Below are 17,863 nucleotides of genomic sequence, written 5' to 3'. Positions count from 1 at the left end.
CAGAGTTGCCCTCAATAGTGGTCCAGAGACTCTCATTTTTGGCTTAAGTCTTATTTGTATCTATACATTCTGTGCCAGTTATGTGTAGGAAGTGCCCATTTTGTAGCAAACATTGGAGGTTGCTAGATCAGTGGTCGAAGCCTTCTTGCTCAAAGAGGTCATAAGTCATATCAGTTTTTTATCCATCAAGGTTTCTGCCAGCTCAGAATCCAACAACAACATGCCCTTGAACAGAACTCATTCTTCATTTATGTAGCACATAGCTCTCAGATCTCAGGTAACACAGTCTACAGTTCTACAGATGTCACAAAGCGGTTGCCTTCTCTTACTTCAAAATACTATTTGTTACATTTCAAAACCTTAAAAAAATTCACAGAACACCTGAAGGGTGAGGTGTTCCTGCTATCTTCATGGGTGGTAGCTCTACTCCCTTACAAATGGATGTGATGCTAATCATATATCACCATCTGAAATGTGGCCCACCTTCATCCTAGCCTGAAAAAAATACACTAAATATTTTGCAGGAATATCTGAAACTGGAATTTTCATGTGCCTGCTCCTCCCCACATTCTAATCTTTATTTACCTCTACATCTACATGGCTACTCTGCAATTCATACTTAAGTTCCTAGCAGAGGTTCCACTGAACCACCTTCACAGTAATTTCTGTTATTCCAATCTCAAAATGGTGTCAAGAAAATATTTTCACATTTGTAGGAGAAAGTTGGTGACTGAAATTTCATGAGAAGATTCCCACCACAATGGAAAACACCTTTGTTTCAAGGATTTCCACCCCAGATTCTGCATCATGTCCATGACACTGTCTCTTGGTAATACAGAACATGCTGCCATTTTTTGAACTTCATAGGTGTAATAATGGTAGTTCTATCTGATAAGGATCCCACACCGCACTCCACTACTCCAAAAGAGGAAAGACAAATGTAGTGTAGCCATTGACTTTAGTAGCTCCGTTGCATCTTTCAAGTGTTCTGCCAGCAAAATGCAGTGTTTTAGTTCACCTTCCCCTCAACATTTTCTATGTGTTCTTTCCAATTTAAGTTGTTCGTAATTGTAATTCCTAGGTATTTAGTTGAATTCATGGCTTTTAGATTTGATTGATTTATCACGTAACCAAAGTTTACAAAACTCCTTTTAGCACTCATGTGAATAAGCTCACATTTTTCATTATTTGGCATCAATTGTCAGTTTTTGCACCAGAGAGATATTTTCTCTAAATTGTTTTGCAATTAGTTTTGATCTTCTGATGAGTTGACTAGATGATAAATGACAGCATCATCAGCAAACAACATCAGACAGCTGCTCGGATTGTCTCTTAAATGGTTTATAAAGATAAGGAACAGCAGAGGACATATAACACCACCATGGAGAACACCAGATGTCAGTTCTACTTTACTCTGTGACTTTCCTACAGTTACTACGAACTGTGACCTCTTTGACAGGAAATCACGAATCCAGTCATATATCTGAGATGATATTCCATAAGCACACAATTTGATTACAAGTCGCTCATTAGGTATGGTGTCAAGTCTTCTGGGAAAATTTAAATGAGGAATCAATTTGAAATCCCTTGTTGATAGTACTCAACACTTGGCGATGTTAATGATAAAGGCCTGTAATTTAGTGGATTACTCATATTACCTTTCTTCAATATTAGGAACTTTGAAAGGAATCTAATCGGTGTAAAATGTGGACCAAAGGACTTGTTGTTATTCCTTGATTTGAATTCTGGAATATGTACAAGGGTCATTCAATAATTACATTTTATATCCTCTCTACTTTGACCATCATTAGTTATTTTGCTCCCCAAATATGCACTATTTGGCAACGGAAAATCCATGATGGCTGTGACAAGTGGAACATCAGCAACCTTGGCGTGTTAATGTATGGTGCGGCATTGTGGAAGGAAGGATAATTGGCCTCCATTTTAACAATGGCAATCTAAATGGTGCAATGTATGCTGATTTCGATGTTCTACTGATGTTACTATAAGATGTTTCACTGCATGACAGAATGGTGATGTACTTCCAACATGATGGATGTCCGGCACATAGCTCGCGTGCGGTTGAAGCGGTACTGAATAGCATATTTCATGACAGGTGGATTGGTCGTCGAAGCACCATACCATGGCCCACACGTTCATTGGATCTGAAGTCCCCGGATTTCTTCCTGTGGGGAAAGTTGAAGGATATTTGCTATTGTGATCCACCGACAACGCCTGACAACATGCGTCAGCGCATTGTCAATGCATGTGCGAACATTACGGAAGGCAAACTACTTGCTGTTGAGAGGAATGTCGTTACACTTATTGCCAAATGCATTGAGGTTGACAGACCTCATTTTGAGCATTTATTGCATTAATGTGGTATTTACAAGTAATCACGCTGTAACAGCATGCATTCTCAGAAATGATAAGTTCACAAAGGTACATGTATCACATTGGAACAACCGAAATAAAATGTTCAAATGTACCTACATTTTGTATTTTAATTTAAGAAACCTACCTGTTACCAACTGTTTGTCTATGCCATATGTTTTTTGACTATTACAGCACCATCTATCACAAAGCGAAAAAAGTGATCCAACTGAAACATTCATATTTCTTTATGTACTACACAAATATGTAATAAAAATTGGAGTTTCTATTTTTTTTAAAAAGGCAGTTTATATCCGTTTGACCTATGGCAGTGCCATCTAGCGTGCCAACCATAGCGCCATCTGGTTTCCCCCTTCAAGCTAGACAAGTTTTGTTCCCTTTAGTTTTTTTGTTTGATGCTTTTTCATGAGATACTTGGCCCACTCACAATCAGTGGACCACCCTGTATATGCCGATGGGCATGGCTGAGCAGACAGAGGGAGGAGGAGATGGATAATGAGAGGAGGGAGGGTGGGATGGTCAGAAAGAAGGGAGAGGAGGAAATGGAAGTAGATGATGGACAGAGAGATTGTGGGAGGAGGAGATGGACTGGTGGGGGGGGGGGGGGAAGGGGGTGTCAGAAGGAGATGGACAAATAGAGGGGAAGGAGGAGATGCGACCAGATGGATTGGGAGGAGGAGGTGAACGGAGGAAGGGGGGAAGAGGAGATGTGTGCAGTGTGCAATAAATTTGGCACACATGTATGTGGGCAAAGCTGCAGGTAAAAACCTGATAATATGATAAAGTTAATAGATATGATGGAAGGAAAAATTCAGGAGAGGATAAATAGGGGGAGGGAGAAGAGGAGGTGTGTGTAATGCATCAAATGTGGCATTCATGTACATAGGTGAAGCTGCAGATAAATAGCTAATAGTATGATAATAATATAATAGAGGGAAACATTCCACGTGGGAAAAATTTATCAAAAAACAAAGATGATGTGACTTACCAAACGAAAGCGCTGGCAGGTCGAAAGAAACACAAACATACACACAAAATTCAAGCTTTCGCAACAAACTGTCGCCTCATCAGGAAAGAGGGAAGGAGAGGGAAAGACGAAAGGATGTGGGTTTTAAGGGAGAGGGTAAGGAGTCATTCCAATCCCGGGAACGGAAAGACTTACCTTTGGGGGAAAAAAGGACGGGTATACACTCGCACACACACACACACACACACACACACACACACACACACACACACACACACACACACACATATCCATCCACACATATACAGACACAAGCAGGAAACTCTTTGTCTTTAAATATGTCTGCTTGTGTCTGTATATGTGTGGATGGATATGTGTGTGTGCGAGTGTATACCCGTCCTTTTTTCCCCCTAAGGTAAGTCTTTCCGCTCCCGGAATTGGAATGACTCCTTACCCTCTCCCTTAAAACCTACATCCTTTCGTCTTTCCCTCTCCTTCCCTCTTTCCTGATGAGGCAACAGTTTGTTGCGAAAGCTTGAATTTTGTGTGTATGTTTGTGTTTGTTTGTGTGTCTTTCGACCTGCCAGCGCTTTCGTTTGGTAAGTCACATCATCTTTGTTTTTTGATAAAATAATAGTATGACAAAGTTAACAGACGTGATGAAAGGGAAAAAAGAAATTTAACCAAGTAAAATATGATGAAACTGGGATAGTGTTGACAGTGTTTGCTGTTGGACAGGAAGAATACAGCTGTGAAATGTAAGAGGAAGCTGTACCGTTGTAAACAAGTAGAGCTTTTGTTTTAAATGCAGGGAGGGTTTGAATCAGTAACAAATTACTGGTTAGTTACTTTGTAAGTCGTGTGGCTGAAATGGAGGAGTAGGTGGAGAGAGATTTATTGTTATACATAGTTTCAGGCAAAATGCTAAGACATAGCACATCAAGTATTGCAGTTATGAAATGATGTATTTATTTGATTTGCAAAAACATGTGTTGAGGAAACCAGTGACTATGGAACTGATGGTTAAAACAGTGTGTTGGAAGTCATGTTACTATCCAGCTATGTCCATCATTGCCTCAAAGGAGTTGTGAGTAATAAAACTGAATATTTATCAAAAGAAGACTACTGTTTATCAAAGGTAGCTCTTTAATAGCAACCAGAAGGAAAAGGACAAGTAAACTGTACTTAAAGGATACCTATTCTAAGAGAGGGTGGTGGGATTCCTAATATGTTTTTAAGATGACTAGCTCATTTATTTCTCCTTTTATCTGATGAGGTGGCCAGATATTCCTAATGGAATATGATTTTTGTTTGTATTGTTTTAATTACATTCAAACAAAGTATGTTGCACTATTTCAAATCTTGTTTCTTTAAATGTGTCTTTGTTAGTGAATTCTAGTGTGGAAGTAGTCATTCTTTAGCAAAGATTTTTCAACAGTTCAGCATGGAGCTTTACAGTGAAGTTGGTTACTCATTTCAATTGCAGGAGCTATGCCTGTATCTGGACGAGGAGCGCGGTGGACAGCAGAATGGTGTGTGTGCAGCGTGTGGGGCCAGCTTGCGTCCAGGTCTCCGTGACGACGGTGATGGGTCGAGCTCCAGCACGAATGCTGACGAGCCTCCTGTGCAGCCTCCTACGGGATCTCAATTTGCGCATCGCATTGCCAGCAGTGGGACAAACACGGACCGCACAAACCACCACAGTGCTGGTGCCGGCAGGCACCGTGGCAGTGGAAATGTTTTCAACGGTATGTTGAACATTATAGGTTGATGTTAATTGTATGTAGTAACATACATTTATTAGGAACAATCAGCATCTGCTTTGCAGATTCCATTACATAAGCATCTGTGCAATTGAAATTGTGTGATTAATGAGGGGAGATCATAAAGTTCATAGCGTGGACTAGAAATATTGCGAGTATTTGAATGTGTGCATATGGGTTGGAAGTGCTGTTTTTCCTTATGTTGACACGTGTAAGTTTGCAGGTCATGTTGCAGTATTAGGACAAGATTAGAACTTATCAGCTATTGACTGAGAGACTCAACTGAATGGGCAGTTTGCATAGGGACAGAGATTTGTGCAATATTGTCCTAAATGCTTTAAAAAAAATGCCTTGATCATAGAACTCCAGAGCATAACGTCTTGAGATTTGCTGGCTACAAACAGGTGCAAACTTTCCGACAAAGTTAACGTAGCGCAGGGATTCAGGGATTGTAAGGCCAGTATAGTCTCACTAACTACTTATGTCAGTAGGAAAGTAAAGAAATGTGGGAAGATGTGTCATTTAGTAAGTCTGACAAAGAATATATTTTAGATGACCTGAATTGTCAACATCAAACATTCATCTCTGAGACTGGAAATGTTGAGTGTAAATAGACAAAATTACAGAGTATTGTAGAATATACTTTAGACAGGTGCGTGGCAAGCAATCTTGAGTGTGACCTGCCATGGTGCAAAAGGCATGTTAGAAAGCGGCTTTGAAGGAAAAGAGAGCTTCATTAAAAATTTAAACAAATCTGAAGCCTTGCAAAAAGCTTGCACACAAACAGAAACGGAAATAAGCCAAAATCAATGTAAGGAGAATCGTGCAAGAAGTGTTCAAAAAATCCAAAAGTGAAATTCTGTCTAACATTGTGACAGAAAATCGTAAGAATTTTTGATCTTACATTAAGTCAATAAATGGATCAAAGCTATTTGTCCAGACACTCGGAAATGATACTGACAGTGAAACAGAGGATGACAGAAAGATGGCCAAAACGCCAAAGTCTGAGAATGAATCTTTCACTCTGTATTGAAATGTGCAGTGTTTTTGAACCTTCCTGACAGACTGAAACTATGTCCTGGACCGAGACTCAAACCCTGAAGCTTGCTTTTTGCGGGCAGCGCTCTTACTGACTGAGATATTGAGGCACAAGTCATGACCTGCAGTCACAGCTTTACTTCCAGCAGTACCTTTTCTAAATTCCATTTTCTGGAAGTGTTTCACTGTGAATATCATACAACCTGAGACTGATAGTGTACCTACTATACCTACATGATTCTACATAGAGTATGCGAAACACTCTCCCCTCTTCTTTCAGCACTCTAATGCACGTAGCAGGAGGAATGAAGTATTCCAAATGAAGGGGAAAATGCACAGGTCATTCAAAAATGATCATTGAACAGATGCACACAATTTTAGGATTGTATCACTCACATCAGTTCTCTGTAGAATTTAGATGATGTTTAATGCTAAAACATAGTGCACGAGTTAATAACAGTGAGAAGCTAAGTGCAACAGGGGTGGGAGGGGGGACAGTAAAAAATAGACAGATCAGAAAATGAAAGCTATAGAAAGTTAAATGAAGTGAAGAAAGGTGTAGTTAGCGTGAAGAAATGCTGAGATAATGCCCATTCATCCTAACTGATAACTGGGTGGTAGTCATGCTGATGTAAAAGGCCAAACAGTGTTTACATAACAGCTGGTATATATGACATGTGCCTTTCTACAGAATGGATGTCATTTCAGGACATGATTTTAGGAAGTCATGGCCTTGTTGAAGTAGCTGATTTCACTTTTATTAACTCATGCACAATGTTTTAGCAGTAATCTACATCTTGCACATTACCTTGTCTTCCACTTTTAAGCTCTCAAGTTTTCAAATCTCACCCAGTGCAGTCCCCAACAATCAGTTTTTCCTTCTCATCCCATCTGGTGTGTCTTCCCTGACCTGGGGTTCTGGGTGACTTTTCTGAACTGCAGCTCTTTTCCTAAATCTCTCCAGTCCTTTTCCTTCGCCTCTCTTCCTTCCTCTTCAACTCTTCTGCCGGAAGAAGGAGCCACTGGCTCCGAAAGCTTGCATAAGATAAACCACTTTGTGTAAGCGTGTTCTCCTGCCATCATTTGGTGAGTAGATTTTTTGAGCTATCCAGTTACATTATATTGTCAAAAATTGATTATTTTCGTTGTTATGAAGTGTAAGTGTAATTTGTTATTGTAATTTTAGTTTGAATAAACTCAGTTAAATTTCTGGTTCTTACTGCTTATTCTCAGTATTTACCATTCTTGTGATGGTACACAACCTTGGTGCTACCTGTATAAAAATATTTTGAGAGAGACATCAATTAGAGTAGGTACAGCTTCATGTTTCAAATTGAGCTCTGACTCTTGACTATTGTGCTAACAAATATTCCACCAAAGTTATTGCCACCTAAATAATGTTGTTTCTGTTGGATTTGCAAAATTGAGGAAGGAAATCAAAATGAGAGAGGTTTACAAATAATATTGTATAATGTAACATTTGGCCTTGACTGTGCACATGTTCATCCTAATTTTCATACATGTTGTAGGTAAGTCACAGCATTTATAATAATTCTTCCTTGGAGCAATAAAAACACTTAAAAATGTGATCAGAGCATCAGACAAAATACATGTTTGTTCACGGTGGCTATCTGATAATGACTCCCTGCCTTGTCCATGCTTGTGTCCCTTTTATTTAGAACAACAGGTAATGGTGCAGCTCCTAGTGACTTGATTGTATCACAGGCAAGCATGTACACACAGGCTATTGGCTGGCTGTTTGCTGTCATCTGCTATAAGTTACTCACTCAACACTTTTTCACTATAATTCTGAAAACATTTTCTAATTAATATTGGTCCATTGACACATTGGCATTTCTCAGTGGATCCATTGAATATTTTATTCACATGTCTGCTATTGCATTATGTTATGTAAATCCCACAATGTTTCATCAAGGCAGTTGTCCCTTTGCCAAGGAGCAGTTTGTGGGAGCCAGCATGTGCCTAGGAAGATCAGTTGCTTTAGCTGGGGATGAACCAGAATTGGTCGCAATGTGGATCCTCTACTGTATTGTGACAGGGGCCCCATCAAAATAGTTGCCTTTCTCATAGTGATGTGATGGTAATTAATGAAAGGCAGCTATGTGAAGATACAGAAACCATGTTGATCATTGGTAAGGTTTCCCAAGAAGCGAATATGCATCATCCCACAAGCAGGAAAACTAAGGATATAATCTTTGCCTTCCCCTGTGGCAAACAATATTTGACTTTTCTGTTTGATCCAGATAAATATGAAATTTGTGTTCATTGCGATGATTATGCACTGTACAACACTACTGGTTAAACAGCAACCTACATTGGCATGGAATCTCATGCATAATGCATACTGTGTTTCCTAATGCACTTCCTCTCATTTATCTTCAACAGTAACACTACTTTATTGTTGTTGATGTTCACTATTTTTGTGTCAGTAATTATAATCACTGTCATAGTAACATCTCAGATGTAATTGCTGAAAGACAGCTGCTGTACACCATGAGCCAAATATAAAATATTTAATTGCCAGAACGTAGCCTATCATTAGTGACACATAATGTGTATATGTGTACCAAATGATGTGTGTGAAGTATTAAATCTTTATGATTTTAAAATTGATGTGTATATTTTACAGCTGTAAAACTCTAAAAAAAGTGTGATTATTCAGAGTTTGACATCTGTAACATGTACATATGTCAGACTGTGTACTACAGAGATCCACATCAGTTTTAACATCATAAAGACTGCATATTTGACACATGTCATTTGATGTACTGTACATACCTGAGTATAAGATGACCCTGCATATAAGATGCCCCCCCCCCCCCCCCAATGTCCCAAGTTTTAAGAGGTACTTGTGAAAAATTTATGTTTTAACATCTTTTAACTAATCAAAATTACAAACTGTTATTGACATAAGTTATCTGCCTAAAAAGTTACCATTACACCTATTCTAAACTTATGCCATGTATTTGGTCTATGTTTTGACAAAACAAGGAGAAATAAAATAAACAAATCAAAATTGTTAACATTAATTTTTATCTTCCCTGCCTCTGTCCTAACAGGGCAACTGTGAAGCTTACGTCTTCGTTCTCACAAATATTTGGCTGTTTCTTCCTAACATGTTGCAATTCTCTCTCTCTCTCTCTCTCTCTCTCTCTCTCTCTCTAAACAAACAGTGGATTTCACTTCTATACGGATGTGAGAATGTTACAATGTATTTTGCTACAAAAGCATATTGTCTGCCTGCCGCTGTCTCATTGACTGTGTAGAACCAGCAGTTAACCCCCTCCCTCCCAACCCCTGGCTGTCTCCCCCCCCCCCCCCACACCACCACCACCACCACCACCACCACCACCACCACCACCACCTGACCCCACCACCAGCTGCCCCCACCACCAGCTGCCCTCCCTCCCCCATCTCGCAGTGAGCATTGACACAACATTGGTGCAGGAAACATGTAAGTACGCCAGTGACCCCAGTCTAGACTTCTAGCATCTCCTCCAGAAATGTATGCTATTGAGTATTTGGCCAATTTTGTAGTCGACTAGATTCTGAGTGGAAATAGATTCAGGCCAATGCACTTGAAAAATGGTAGATGTTTGTAAAAAGCTGAAGTAAGCAGTATAGATTCCCATGGTTGCCAGCACGATGGAATTTGCTGCCCACTCACCACTCCTCTCCCCACACTCCTTATAGTTCTCAGCTAAGCTCATGTCCCTGCTCCCTCCAAGCCTTTCGTAGTGCTGTGCTTAAGCAGCAGTGAAACACAGATGCTATATCTTCTAGGTTGCAAGTCACATGTAACAACAGCAACAAAAATATATGTAAAAGATCAAAATCTCGATTCATTCCAATTCTCAAACTTTTGCTCATCCTGTGATCAGTGCCGTCTGTTGGTACGATCTCCATGAGGGATTATTTCCACTATAATTTATTCTTGTGATAACAGCTGCAGTCACCGAAATGTGATTTGTTTTCCTTGTTAGACATTGAATATTGGATTACTTTTCTTTATCGTCTCATCTAAATGTCACCATCTTGTTCTAAAGCTGATAATGTGTTTTTCCCCTGTGTTCTGATACACTAACAGATACCAAATTTTCATTTACAACACACTTCATAAACCATTAGTTTCTCATAACAAAATAAAATATTGACTTGGGTTCAGAATCATGTAATGGTTCTTGAAGGACAAGATTTTCACCTTTGACTGTTACCTTTACTTGAAAAGCAGCATTACTGTGTGTATATGGCAGCCATATATGTATGAGAACTTATACTGTAAACCTATTCAAATACAGCCAAATTTTGAGAGTTGATACAATTTAATGCTACACTCCTGGAAATGGAAAAAAGAACACATTGACACCGGTGTGTCAGACCCACCATACTTGCTCCGGACACTGCGAGAGGGCTGTACAAGCAATGATCACACGCACGGCACAGCGGACACACCAGGAACCGCGGTGTTGGCCGTCGAATGGCGCTAGCTGTGCAGCATTTGTGCACCGCCGCCGTCAGTGTCAGCCAGTTTGCCGTGGCATACGGAGCTCCATCGCAGTCTTTAACACTGGTAGCATGCCGCGACAGCGTGGACATGAACCGTATGTGCAGTTGACGGACTTTGAGCGAGGGCGTATAGTGGGCATGCGGGAGGCCGGGTGGACGTACCGCCGAATTGCTCAACACGTGGGGCGTGAGGTCTCCACAGTACATCGATGTTGTCGCCAGTGGTCGGCGGAAGGTGCACGTGCCCGTCGACCTGGGACCGGACCGCAGCGACGCACGGATGCACGCCAAGACCGTAGGATCCTACGCAGTGCCGTAGGGGACCGCACCGCCACTTCCCAGCAAATTAGGGACACTGTTGCTCCTGGGGTATCGGCGAGGACCATTCGCAACCGTCTCCATGAAGCTGGGCTACGGTCCCGCACACTGTTAGGCCGTCTTCCACTCACGCCCCAACATCGTGCAGCCCGCCTCCAGTGGTGTCGCGACAGGTGTGAATGGAGGGACGAATGGAGACGTGTAGTCTTCAGCGAGAGTCGCTTCTGCCTTGGTGCCAATGATGGTCGTATGCGTGTTTGGCGCCGTGCAGGTGAGCGCCACAATCAGGACTGCATACGACCAAGGCACACAGGGCCAACACCCGGCATCATGGTGTGGGGAGCGATCTCCTACACTGGCCGTACACCACTGGTGATCGTGGAGGGGACACTGAATAGTGCACGGTACATCCAAACCATCATCGAACCCATCGTTCTACCATTCCTAGACCGGCAAGGGAACTTGCTGTTCCAACAGGACAATGCACGTCCGCATGTATCCCGTGCCACCCAACGTGCTCTAGAAGGTGTAAGTCAACTACCCTGGCCAGCAAGATCTCCGGATCTGTCCCCCATTGAGCATGTTTGGGACTGGATGAAGCGTCGTCTCACGCGGTCTGCACGTCCAGCACGAACGCTGGTCCAACTGAGGCGCCAGGTGGAAATGGCATGGCAAGCCGTTCCACAGGACTACATCCAGCATCTCTACGATCGTCTCCGTGGGAGAATAGCAGCCTGCATTGCTGCGAAGGGTGGATATACACTGTACTAGTGCCGACATTGTGCATGCTCTCTTGCCTGTGTCTATGTGCCTGTGGTTCTGTCAGTGTGATCATGTGATGTATCTGACCCCAGGAATGTGTCAATAAAGTTTCCCCTTCCTGGGACAATGAATTCACGGTGTTCTTATTTCAATTTCCAGGAGTGTATTTCTCCTGTGTTTCACAAAATTGTCAGTTTTTAAGTAGATCGTTAGATTGTTGTAGTGCCTAGTTCAGATTACCTCACGTATACATCCATTGCACTAGCGTTATGAGTCTGACGTCATGTGATTGAATGAACAGGATTGGTACTATATCAAGCGCTTCTGCATATTGAGAAATCTCGAACCTGTTCGAACAAAAGTATTGTTTGCTAAGCTCTACCCTTCTGAGCTCTTCAAAATAAATTTGTATGAAGCCTCACTAGCCAAAGTTTCAGCTGTAAATATAAGACGAGCTCTACATTAGTCTATTAAACACTGTAAAAACCTTGACCTCAGCAGCAGTATTTTAATTTTTGAATATAAGATGACCCCATATTTTTTAATGGCAAATTTGGGAAAAAACCTCATCTTTTTATTGGTAAATATGGTAGAAGTATACATATGTGCCACAGGTGATGAGCTATAGGTCCAAGTACCATCTGGCAAGTAAATATCTTTACATGCAGCTCATGGTCTACAGCAAGACGTCTGTTAAGAAAGTCTTAAACCTGTGGAGTACCAAACATACAAGATTTTCATCTTACGTGTGCATTACTGAACCACAAGTACACATAGAAAATGAGAATGTTCTGGTTAGGCTAAATAAAACAATAAATTAAGTAAAGATAGTATTTGATAGGACCCAGCAATTTCCTCAGGTTAGTATATTAGGAAAAACACAGTACATACTGTTTCTGTCAAGTATTCTTCTGATTCTAGAAGAATTACTATTAAAGTATGCTTGGAGGGTCGTGACATTATGTCTCTCTCTTTATGGTGTCCACTGTGCTGGCCTCACTTAGTTTACTATGTGGAATGAATTTGTTTCCCTGAATAGATGTTCTGTTGAAAACCGTTCTCATATGTTCCTCACCTTGCAGGCTATCAGGCTTGGATAAGACATGTGGCCTCTGAACCAGAGTGTACAATACACAACTGTGCCATGCCGGGTAATGACCACTTGTAGTTTGCAAATAGATATCAGTGAGAGTAGGCTTGCGATACAGGCTATGTCCTAAAATCCACTCATTTTCTTTCACACAGGAACATACCGTGAAAGAAGTCCCCTATTCTTTCTGCCTCCATTGCAAACTAAACATTTGGATTTAGTGAATTATATCCTGTAGAAACACAGGTAATGTTTATGCTTCACAATGGAACACCTCAAACTTGTTTTCCATACACTGCTAAAAGCAGGACAGTCTTTCCTCCATAAGGTAGTGCACCGTAGAGGTTGTGATATGATCACGTGATCGACAGACTCTTTAATAGAGATTTTGGACACGATCTCAGCACAGCCTGAAACCTTGTGCTTTTTGCAGACTGACTGCCATGAGCAGGGCAAATATTTTCAGTGCGAGATCTAACAGTCAGTTTTGGTTTGGCTCCTAGCTACAGTGACAGTGACTCAGGGTGTACACACCCTGGGACAAGAGGGAAATTCTGCAAAAAGGCAGGAATATTTTCATTCAGGAAAACCTGGAAATTTTTTAGAATTCTGGGAATTTATCGATGTTTTAATTTTCAGTTAAATTTTTGTAATTTTCAGTAGTAAGAACTGACTCTTTAACAAAGCTTTGTATTTTATCCTGCTACTGCAGAATAACACTGCAGCTATAAAACAAATGAGGGAATAACACCAAACGAAAACTTCAGTTACACAGAAAATGTGCCATTTACAACAACAAAACACAGTGGACACACTTTCATATGCTAACAGCAAAATGTGTCAAAGGCTTCAGGATGAAGACTATCCAATACTTTGTTACAACGAACTGCTTTTGATGAGCATGACATCACAACTGTGTACATTTCTAAAAGGTCACTGGAAAATATTATGAATGGTGGTTTGAGAAGCATTACTTTCAAAGTAAATTTCCTTTTACGCAGTATGAATTACGTTACATATAAGAATGTGCAATCAGTTTCTTAAATCAAGGAGCATTTGACTCTCATTGAAAACTCAACACTTTGAGGACCAGCCACCTAGAAAAATTTCAGGCCCAGAAGACCAGCCATTTATGCCATTATGTAAAGTTTTACTGGCACATTTGTGTTTCATATATCTTAATGGGTAAAACACACACACACACACACACACACACACACACACACACATACACACACTAGAAAAGACCAAGCTTCAATATTAGTTTTTCTTGAGCAATTTCACACACAACTGGTTTTTCTGCAGAAAAGTTGAGTCCTAGATGGAACATGTTTTCAGCCAGGTAAGACACAAATTTTTTTATGCACTGCAGTGAAATTTATAACCGTTCCTGTCAGAAATATTCAGCTGCTGCAGTGTAAGCTGTGCTATTAGGATCTTGTGTAACCACACCCTCCCCTATTTGTGTGTTCATGGCACTTAACAATTGCTGTTGGCTGACCACATCACTTGTCCTTCGCTCTGAGTATCTGTTCTCATTGGTTGATGAGATCACATGATATGAGCTATGACTGGCTGATAAAGCACACCACACAGTGCAATCTCTGTTTCAGTGCTTCGGAAGCTACCATGCTGTATTTGGTGGAATTCGTATTTATACTTTTGCACATCAAAGATCTTTCAGAAACACTTTGTTCTTTACGGGTTTCATTTTCTAAAGTGCTGCTAAGTTTTATGCCAGTGTAGAAATCCTTTGCCATTCAACGGATTTATAAATTTACACCTCTGAGGGAAAGAACATTATCACTTAACATGTGAAAGAAATGTACTTTTGCCTGGGAAAAAGTGTATTTTTAACCTGGAAATTTTTATTATTATTATTTTTTCTTACCCTGTAGCAGCACCAGTCATACTCCATGCATGCATGCATGCAGCAGCAACAGCAGCAGCCCACCCTTTCATTCTGTAGTTGGAGAGCCTTTAAGTGCTACTGTCAAGCTGGTAGTAATGCTTTCTTCCATTCATAACTTCCAGTCACAGCCTCCATAAGAAAAGTGTGTTAGTGTGAACACCAACCATTGCTACATGCCAACAGCCACCAACAGTGTTCATCTGAAGATGTCAGATAGTTGTATCAATTAGATGACGTGGAGTTCGCACAACATTATCTGGCAGTAGACCCAAGCACCATTTACTCAACATGGCTCTAGTATTGATTACTCTGCAGCTTCCGTGATTTTGTAGGTTTCAAAGAACATATAGGTCTAAGTGTTCACTTGGATTGACAATTCAATATTTATGCGCAATATTTCTATGAGTGAGCATCATTAAATTGTTCATTTGTGCCATCATATTGTCCATAGCTGCTTTATGATGACTGAATGGAATTTTAATTCCATCTTCGTTACTAAAGAAAACCTGCATTTCCTCGTAGTTACAAAGACAGAATTGAAATACTTTCAGTAATTTCAATGACTGATTTAGTCACCTTCATCAAATGTCATGGTGAGCTCATTTCCTGGGCAACTGTAGCTCATTAATAATTGCTATTATGAAGTCGGCAAAATGATGACATCCTGAGAGAAACCAAAAGCACATCATCAGTTGAGAAGGATATTGCGTGATGCAGACATAAGTACAGTGATCTCTCTCCTCAGAGTCATCAAGTGCACTTTCTCTTGTTTGTCAACAGATAATTGCAATTTTGTTTTTGCAGTGTGTAGCTGGAGTTTGCCTAAACAAATGCTGCTCATCAAGTCTGTCATGTGATGCCCAGTGTCACCAGAAAGTCAGTTTTTTCCTGTGGCAAACTTTTTTATTTTATTTTAAATAAAACTCTGCATGTTTGTATACTCTAGTGTAATACTCATTTTACAGATATGTGTTAACAGGGACAGTAAAACCCAAGTAATTGACAGTGTTCCAGCAGTGACTGAGTAGCACTGCTGCATGGTGGCAGGAGACAGCACAGAGCAGCCTTCCGCAGTCAGTGTTGGAGTGCTGTGTATTCTTCATGTTTTATTGTCTTGTTAATACGTATCACTAAACGAATATCACCCTAGACCTATCTGGGATTGTGCCACTGAATGAGCATGGAAATGTAATTTTGTTTCTAACAAGACACAAAGAGAGGCTTTCCATTAACATGAAAGCTGTGATGAGCAGTATTTAATTGTGCTGACTTCAGTCACAAAATTGCAAATATTTGCCAAAACACCAGAGAAAACATGCCTGATAACTCTTGAGACAGACACCCAGTATAATCAGTTTCACATGAAAATATTAGAAATGAAATATAAGTGACTATATTGACTTCACTCATAAGACAAGCATTGTTGGAAGCAAAACTTGAAGTAGCTGAAAATTCGTTATCTGGAATATTGCTCTTTTAGCAGTAAATAGAATATAGATTTAATACTGCCCAATAGTACAGAGGTGGAATACAGAAAACATAACAAGATGTTAATATGTTTCTGTGGCAGAATGTCATTAATTTAGAAATCTTTTAACATCATGACATTTACGCATGTCTCGATATTTATCATTGATAATTTTAGTTAAATATTTAAAATTTGTCCATAGATCAAATGATGCATTATGTGCGGTCATTGGAACAACGAGTGAAGCAGCTGGAAGAGGAGAAGATATTACTTCAACAAAAACTGGGTGGAACTGATGATGGCATTGTTGCATCCAGTTGGGACCCTGATGTAAGTACACTTGTGGAAGATTCCCTGGAATATTCCTAACTACCATAACAATGCTAAGTAAGAGTGTGCATTGCAGCGTGTCATACAGAAAATGGATTGAAAATATCATAATTTTGCAGATCATCGAAACACTTAACTGACCTGTCAATTAGCAGTGTCAAAGCAAATGTGTGTTCAGCCACACCCTATTGTTACTGCTTGTTACATATTTCTCCATGTTGAAAAGCAGTTATGGAAATGGACGGATTTCACAAAAACATATTTTCATTGAGAAAGTAATTGTTAACTTGAAAGTTGTGTATGAAAGTGGATTTTTTTAGAAAGTGATGCATCATTCGCAGGCAGCAATTCCTTGGTGTTTCATTCTTTTGCATTTATGCAGAATTTACACTTCATTTACCTTACTTGATCTGCATGCAATTTTTCATTTTCCTTGCAAAGAATTGGAAATTTGTAGTCCTTGTGGAAACTGTAGATGAACTGACAAGGGGAGGCCACCAATTGTGAAATTCAGATTCGATTCATACTGTGCATAATAAAAGCTCATGGCCAGAGGTGTAATGTGGCAAAGCACCAAGATGCACTTCTCAGCCGTTGTCGAGAAAATCGACAGTTAAAAGAAACCGTTCGGTGAAATACTCTCGACGATTAATAATTTTATACAGCGTCGTGGCGCAGCGGTAAGCGTTCGGGTTCGTAATCCAGAGGTCGCCGGATCGATTCTCGCGCTATGCAACTTTTTTTTTTTTAGTATTTTTTTTATAATTCAAATATATATATATTTGAATTACAAAAAACTAATAATAAAAAAAAATTGCATGGCTCGAGATTCGATCCGGCGACCTTCGGATTACGAACCCGAGCGCTTACCGCTGCGCCACGACGCTGTATAAAATTATTAATCGTCGAGAGTATTTCACCGAACGGTTTCTTTTAACTGTCGATTTTCTCGAGAACGGCTGAGAAGTGCATCTTGGTGCTTTGCCACATTACACCTCTGGCCATGAGCTTTTATTATGCACAGTATGAATCGAATCTGAATTTCACAATTGGCGGCCTCCCCTTGTGAGTGAAGTATGCCAACTGACTGAAATCTGTGAGATTGGAAAAGTCCATTACATGATATTGTTTCTTCAAAAGTGGTAACTTAAATGTCATTTTATCCATGTTGATTCTTGTGAACTCTGTGGCCATTATGATTGTTGGTGTATAACCCAAATACTCACTCGGCAGTTAAAATCCTATGTATTTTGATCACATTTTTACAATAGGCTTGACTACTATTTTTGGTTAT

The 17,863-nt window shown here is 40.2% G+C and overlaps 1 protein-coding gene across 1 annotated transcript in view; it reads left to right on the top strand.

Moving 5' to 3' along the window:
- LOC124802481 (coiled-coil domain-containing protein 85C) overlaps positions 1-17,863 on the top strand; it is a 69,397-nt gene that overhangs the window by 34,045 nt on the left and 17,489 nt on the right. The window contains exons 3-4 of the mRNA XM_047263290.1: positions 4,848-5,109; positions 16,442-16,569. Of these exons, the coding sequence (XP_047119246.1) occupies positions 4,848-5,109; positions 16,442-16,569 (390 nt within the window). The remainder of the gene's footprint in view (positions 1-4,847; positions 5,110-16,441; positions 16,570-17,863) is intronic.

The sequence above is a fragment of the Schistocerca piceifrons genome, chromosome 6, assembly GCF_021461385.2.
Source record: "Schistocerca piceifrons isolate TAMUIC-IGC-003096 chromosome 6, iqSchPice1.1, whole genome shotgun sequence".
Taxonomy (NCBI): Eukaryota; Metazoa; Arthropoda; class Insecta; order Orthoptera; family Acrididae; genus Schistocerca; species Schistocerca piceifrons.
The sequence above is the reverse complement of the archived record's forward strand: the minus strand, read 5'-3'. Positions and strand labels throughout refer to the sequence as shown.